We start from the raw sequence: 6,772 nt of genomic DNA, 5'->3' as shown, positions 1-6,772 counted from the left end.
GCGGGGGGTCAGGTTGTGATGACTTTCTGCTGTGGTAGAACAGAGCAAAGCCTCCTGTATCCCCTGCTGCTCATCCTTCCAGGGTCTGGTACCCAGTGGGGAATTGTCCATGCAGGAAGCCACCAGCACGGGCCCAACTATAATCATAGACTTTATGTGGGATCTGGCATGAACCACATAACAGAGCTAGGCCCATGTCAGCTCTTGTATGAGAGCTGCTTGCAAACCCCCACCCTACTCACCCTGGTCTGGCCGCACACTTCACCAGCTCAGCTGCAGGGTTGAGGGCCCCTGGTGTTTTGAGCTTTTTCTGCTCAGAAGCCTGGCCCTGGTTCCCATGGTGCATCCAGCTCCAGCAGGGCCTCCTAGCCAAAGCCTTCACAAGATCTGGGCCTGGCTCCTGGCACCTGCCCATATTTGCTGGGTGACTGAGGGCAGGCTCTTTGCCTCCCTGTACCTTAGGTTCCCATCTGATCCAATCCTCCTTTACCACTTTGGGGGATCTGCAGCAGAGAAGTGCTGCAAAGGGGCAGAGGTGTCAGTCATCCTTGTTGCGTGGAGCACAGGCCCTGGCCCTTCCTGAGGGTGTCAGGCTTTTGGCAGACCCAGAGCTTCCCAGACACAGCAGAGCCTCTGGGGCGAGTGAGCCTGTTCTGTGCCCAGAGGCCCAGCCCCTGCTGGCCTGTGAGGCTGGGACACTTTCTGGCTCCCAGCACTTTATTCCCCTTTCTTGGCTCTTGCAGGCAAACCTGAGGGCAAAGCCACGGACAAGAGCAAGCTGTCTGTGAAGAACACGGGCCTGCAGCGCTCTTCCTCTGATGCCGGTCGGGACCGCATTGGAGATGCCAAGAAGCCTCCCTCAGGTCTTACCCGCCCCTCCACCGCTGGCTCCTTCGGCTACAAGAAGCCGGCTCCCACCACCGGCACTGCTACAGTGATGCAGGCTGGGGGCTCAGCCACACTCGGGAAGATCCAGAAGAGCTCTGGCATCCCTGTCAAGCCAGTCAATGGGAGGAAAACCAGCCTGGATGTCTCCAATGCTGGCGAGCCTGGCTTCCTGGCGCCTGGGGCCCGCTCCAACATCCAGTACCGAAGCCTGCCACGGCCAGCCAAGTCCAGCTCCATGAGCGTGACAGGCGGGCGTGGTGGGAACCGGCCTGTAAGCAGCAGCATTGACCCCAGCCTCCTCAGCACCAAGCAAGGAGGCATCTCAGTGTCACGCCTCAAGGAGCCCTCCAAGATCGGCACAGGCCGGAGCACACCAGCCCCAGTGAACCAGACGGACCGGGAGAAGGAGAAGGCCAAAGCCAAGGCTGTTGCACTGGATTCAGAGTGTGTCTCCCTGAAGAGTATTGGCTCCCCTGAGAGCACCCCCAAAGCCCAGGCTGGCCACTCGCCTGCCACCAAGGTGGCTGAGCTGCCACCCACCCCTCTCAGGTAGGAGCCAGGGATACTCCCTGCATTGCCCCACTGCCTAGGGCAGGGAGCCCTCAGCCAGGCCAGGCCAGGCATTGCTCTGGGCTGCTCAGCTCATAAGAGCCCTTGAGCAGCTCAGGTGGCGTGCGGGTTGGCCTTGGGGGCCAACTTCATGCGATTTTGTGTCCCCACAGGGCAGCTGCCAAGAGCTACGTGAAACCCCCTTCTCTAGCCAACTTGGACAAGGTCAACTCCAACAGCCTGGACCTTCCCTCCTCCAGTGACGTGCACCAGCCTCATGCCAGCAAGCTGCAGGACCTGCACCCAGCAGCCGGGCACCTTGCACCCTGCTTCACCCCCAGCCCTGCCCCCATCCTCAACATCAACTCGGCCAGCTTCTCCCAGGGCCTGGAGTTCATGAGTGGCTTTGCCGTCCCCAAGGAGGGAAGGATGTACCCTAAACTCTCTGGCTTGCACCGCAGCATGGAGTCCCTGCAGATGCCAATGAGCCTGCCCAGTGCCTTCTCCGGGGGCAGCACCACCACCCCTGCCCCAGCCATGGCTCCACCCACGAGCGCAGAGGAGGAGAGCAGTGAGCTGAGCTGGAGTGGGAGCCCTAGGATCGCACATCTGGACAGGTATGGCCAAAGGTTGGGCAGGCACAGGCAGTTCCTAAAGGGACTGGGCAACTGTGGGGATGCAGGGGCCATGATCCCAGAGCTGGAGAGGGCAGGGCCATGTTGCCAGAGCCTTCCTCCCTCACTGCTGGGAGGCACAGTACATCAGCCCTGTATCTCTCTCAGAGTAGATCGCCCTCCCACGGCTTCCAGTCAGGTTATTCTGCAGTCCCAGGAGAATGGTCCTGGCAATCTCCAGCTCTGCCCCTGGGGGCTGACTTAGTGCCTTCCCCCCATGTCCTGTACCTGCTCACTGGATGAGCCCTGCAGTGCAACCCTTGGCCCCCAGATGGGCTGATGATATGTCCCTAGGTGGATATGGCCCCAGGACTGTTCCTGTCTGCCCTCTCAGATGGGCATAAACACCCCACAGAGCCAACAGTGACTCGTATTGCTTTTGCTCTCCAAGTGCAGACCAAGACCAGAACATACTGCCCAAGAAAGGGCTAAGGTAAAATCTCTCCCCAGGCAACTGTACAACACCCTGGCAGGCATAAAGGGAGAAGAACTAACTCTGCTTCCCTGATGAAGGGCTGAGGCCTAGGGGCTAAATGAATTGCCCAAGGTCACACAGGGAGCCAGGGGCAGACCAGGGAAATGAATCCCCCCAGCCTCCCCATCCTTGGCTGCTGGGACCAACCTTCTGGCCTCCAGCCTCTGTCACAAACAGGAGGCTCGCAGCTTGGTTGCCCAGGATGATGGGGGTTGGTCAGAGCAAATGGAGGATGTTTTGCCTGTAGCAGCAGGGCACCAGCTCCCATTGACACCCAGGGTAGCTGGGTGGAGCCTCCAGAGGTGCAGCTGCCACAGCAGCCCTACAGCCAGCTTCCCAAATGCCCTGTGTCCTGGTGCTGGAGTCAGTATCTCAGTATCTTTCATGCTGAAGCCAGAAGCCTGCTCCAATCTCCAGGTCCCGTGCAGGGCCTTACGGCTGAGTGGAGGGAGCGCTGCCCCAGGACATGAGTGGATAGTTTTCCATGGCTGATCTCTCCCTTGGCTCCACCAGGTACCAGATCCCATCCCAAGAGGAGGCCAAGGAAAGGCGACACTCGCACACCATCGGAGGGCTCCCGGAATCGGACAACCAATCAGACCTGCCCTCTCCTCCCGCCCCCTCCATTTCGCTGGTCGGGAAAGGCCCTCTCACCAATATCGGTCAGTCTCCATCTTCTCACCCTGCCCACTGTTGGGTCAGGCCCTGCTGGGTGTAAATCAGCACAGCTCCGCTGGCAACAGCCACCAGCCCCAGAGCTCCAGGGTTTGAGCCTTGTGGGGACATGCTGTGCAAGCCCAGCCCTACACACTCCAGCTTGCCTTGCAGTGTGACCCGCAGGGTGGAAGCTATTCAAAGGCCTTCCCAGCCTTACCACTTGCTGGGTCTTTCCTGGGGACTGCCACCTCCCTTGGTTTATCCACTGCAGCAGGCAGTGTTCAAAGCGTGAAACCCAAGGCAAAGTCCTGGATGCTCCAGAGATCTCTGCAGCCAAGACTGGGTTGTGCTGGTTCCTGTTGGGGTCAGGGCACCATGCAGCAGGTAGGCTGGAGAGCTGTGCTGAGACACAGCCACCTCCTGCACTGGAAGCCACATTGCCATATTCAGACACAATAATCTTGGGCCTAGCACCACATGGGCACAGCTCTCCCAAGGCTGCCTCCCAAACCAGAAGCCGGACAGCCCTGCTCACATGGATTTGGAAAGTGTCCAGTTGCACCCCCTCTGCACACAGCAGAAATCTGCCTGCGGCTGGGTTTTCAAATTTGGGACAAAGTCCTGTTTCAGAAAGTCCTTGGAGACCCCAAGACACAGCTTCTGAGTTTGAGACTGTCCCAGAGAATGTGGGATGGTTGGTTGCATTATTGCCTGTGGCTCCCTGTCTGGGGAGCCCCTGGACAAATAGCTCTGGAGAAGCACAGGTCAGTGCTGTTCACAGGAGGAGCAGGAGTCTGACCCTTAAAGCAGCTTCCAGCCTCTGCAGCAAGTTACCCCCATGTTGCCTGGAGGCTCATGGGCCCTTGGATGTCCCGCCGGGCAAACCTGGCTTTGGCCTAGGCTCCATTCAGCAGCTCTGGGCAGAGCCAGCACAGGCAAGCTGTCAGCAGGAGCATGAGCCTGGGTTATTGCACACTCAGCAAGCCTGGGCCCAGGACTCCACCCCATTGCTCCATGGGTAGAACTGGTTCAGATTGACACCAGTGTGCAGGCCAGGCCTAGGCGGTTTACTCCTGTCATTCATGGGGGTGGAGAGTGGAATTGAGCCCTGTGGAGTTACTCCTGATTTACACCAGGACACGTAGCTTTGAGCGTTAATCTTTTGTTTCCAGGAGGCACCATCCACTACAACCAGTGGGCCAGCACTGGGGGAGGGGCAGGTGCAGTCAGTGCGGCCTGAGCAGCTTCACTAGATTCCTGATGACTTGGCCAAGCCAAGTCTCCAGCCCAGTGACCTCCTTTGTATAGCTTCCTTCCTTCCCCGTCCCTGTCTCCCTGGCTCCGGCTGAGCTCTGGCTCCTCCCCGCCCCATGCTCCCTGCCACTCAGCTCCCCTAGGCAAGGCTCATGGGAACCAGCACGTTTCTGACCCCGCCTCTCCTCCCCGCAACCTGCCTTCTCCTTCCAGTGAGTCCCACCGCTGCCACCACTCCGCGGATCACCCGCTCCAACAGCATCCCCACCCACGACTCCACCTTCGAGCTGTACAGCACCTCCCAAATGGGCAGCACCCTCTCCCTGGCAGACAGACCCAAGGGGATGATCCGCTCGGGCTCCTTCCGGGACCCTGTGGACGATGGTGAGATTCTGCTGCAATCCTGCTCCAGCCATGGGGACAGGCTTCTCCGCCCCAATGCCCTGGTGCAGTGAGAGGTTGCACGGCTCCCTGCCCTCCCCTCCCTGGCCCTGCACATCCTGGTAGCAGCAGCAATAGCAGGCAGGTGCTTCTCATCCCAACCCCAGTGTGTTCTGTTCACAGGCCTCCTACCATGCACAAGAGCTGTGACAAGAATGGGTTAATATGGCCAGGCAGATCCTTTCCACCACAGGGGCTTCAGGATGAGTGAGGGGGATCCCTGTGGGCACCAGTAGGAGACAGGCTAACCAGGCCACAGACTGTGAGAGCAAGGCCCTGGGTCCCACCTGTGTCCACAGCCTCCTGCTGAAAATCTGTCGGCTCCAGCCCTCTCCCAGAGCACAGTCTCTGGGGTCCTTCTGAAGAGGAGTCAGGAAGAGGGAGCAGAGAAGCTGATTCAGAGCCAAGAACCAAGGCTGGCCTGGGGTTGTGAGCCCAGGCTGACAGCAGGTGCTGGCAAACTGCAGCAAGCAGGGCAATGCACTGGGCCCAGGAAAGGGAGTTTGGGTGGGCAGGGGCACAGATGTCTGTGGGCTTAGTCTGCAGGGAAGTGGAGCTGCACAAAGGGCACAGTGTAGGGTGTCAAGCCCCAGGGACTGTCTTCAGCTTTGCCTCCAGCTCTGAGCTACCTGCAGCCATTCCTTCCCATGTGCTGTGCCTCTGTTTCCCCATCTGCCAAATGGGTGCAATGATACTCAAGTCCTGGGGGCAGGCTGTGCTCTGGATCATCCCTTCGGCTCTCCGAGCTTGTGACTGGGCAGTGCCAGAGGCAGGCTGCGTGATCTCCCAGGGCAGCTGCCAGATGTAGGCAGCTACGCAGGAGCCAGATGCGGTCTTCAGGGCTCTGCCACACACTCTACCCACCAGAGATCTACCTACCCATGCTTCCCCTGCCGTACCCCCATAGTCCCTGCCCTGGCAGCCAGCCTGCATCTGCCGCATCCTGCCCTTTGCAAGGGCCTGCGGGAGACCTGCCTTGACTCAGGTGTGTGTGTTCTCTTGCAGTTCATGGATCCGTGCTGTCCCTGGCGTCCAGCGCTTCCTCCACTTACTCCTCAGTAAGAGCTGCCCCTGTGCTCCTGCCTGGCTGAGCCAGGATGTGCCTACTCCATGCATGTCTGGGGCATGGGGCTTTATCCTGTCTGGTGCATGTGCCTGGGGGGAGCAGCACTCCAACAGCAGGGGAGGCTCTTGGGGGCTGGGTGCACAGGGCATTGGAGCTGGGTTGAATGCTGTGCATGTCTCTGCCCCCAATCTCAGCCTGCCCATGCCTCACCTCCTCCTCCCTCCTAACTGCCTGCCTCTGTCTCTTCCTGCTGCGCCGCGCTCTGCCAGGCTGAGGAAAGGATGCAGTCCGAGGTACGGAGAGCCCCCACTCCTCCTCCTGCGCTGCCTGCTGCTCCTGGCCCTGCAGGGGCTACCCACCTGTCCCCACCTGACCCTTCCCTCCTGCTCTCTCCTGTAGCAAATCCGCAAGCTGCGCCGGGAGCTGGAGTCATCCCAGGAGAAGGTGGCCACCTTGACATCCCAGCTGTCAGCCAACGTGAGTCCTACAACATCAGGAGCAGTTCCAGTCTACATGCCTCAGCCTGTTGTGGGGTCTGTCCACATCTCAGTCTGTCCCTTCCAGCCCAGCTGGACCATCAGCTCCCAGCCAGCATACTGCCCCTCCCTGCTCCAGTGCACAGCATAGTGTCTGCACTGAGCTGTCCAGTCTGTTTGCTCTTGACAGCAGGAGCAAAACCCTGGGCACTGAGCAGCATAAAAACACCCGCTAGTCACCTCTTGGTGCCCAGCAGTGACCAGCAGAAGGCAGTGGCATGAGGGCTGTCCT

The 6,772-nt window shown here is 59.6% G+C and overlaps 1 protein-coding gene across 5 annotated transcripts in view; it reads left to right on the top strand.

Moving 5' to 3' along the window:
* NAV1 (neuron navigator 1) overlaps positions 1 to 6,772 on the top strand; it is a 229,355-nt gene that overhangs the window by 193,883 nt on the left and 28,700 nt on the right. For 4 of the 5 annotated variants that reach the window (XM_019513823.1, XM_019513821.1, XM_019513824.1 and 1 more), the window contains 7 exons: positions 744 to 1,437; positions 1,611 to 2,054; positions 3,100 to 3,248; positions 4,711 to 4,881; positions 5,944 to 5,996; positions 6,274 to 6,297; positions 6,404 to 6,481. In XM_019513823.1, coding sequence (XP_019369368.1) covers positions 744 to 1,437; positions 1,611 to 2,054; positions 3,100 to 3,248; positions 4,711 to 4,881; positions 5,944 to 5,996; positions 6,274 to 6,297; positions 6,404 to 6,481 — 1,613 coding nt within the window. The remainder of the gene's footprint in view (positions 1 to 743; positions 1,438 to 1,610; positions 2,055 to 3,099; positions 3,249 to 4,710; positions 4,882 to 5,943; positions 5,997 to 6,273; positions 6,298 to 6,403; positions 6,482 to 6,772) is intronic. The other variant, XM_019513822.1, reaches the window with a different exon arrangement.

The sequence above is a fragment of the Gavialis gangeticus genome, unplaced genomic scaffold (assembly GCF_001723915.1).
Source record: "Gavialis gangeticus isolate Ggan-Ray unplaced genomic scaffold, GavGan_comp1, whole genome shotgun sequence".
NCBI classification, from domain to species: domain Eukaryota; kingdom Metazoa; phylum Chordata; order Crocodylia; family Gavialidae; genus Gavialis; species Gavialis gangeticus.
The sequence above is the reverse complement of the archived record's forward strand: the minus strand, read 5'-3'. Positions and strand labels throughout refer to the sequence as shown.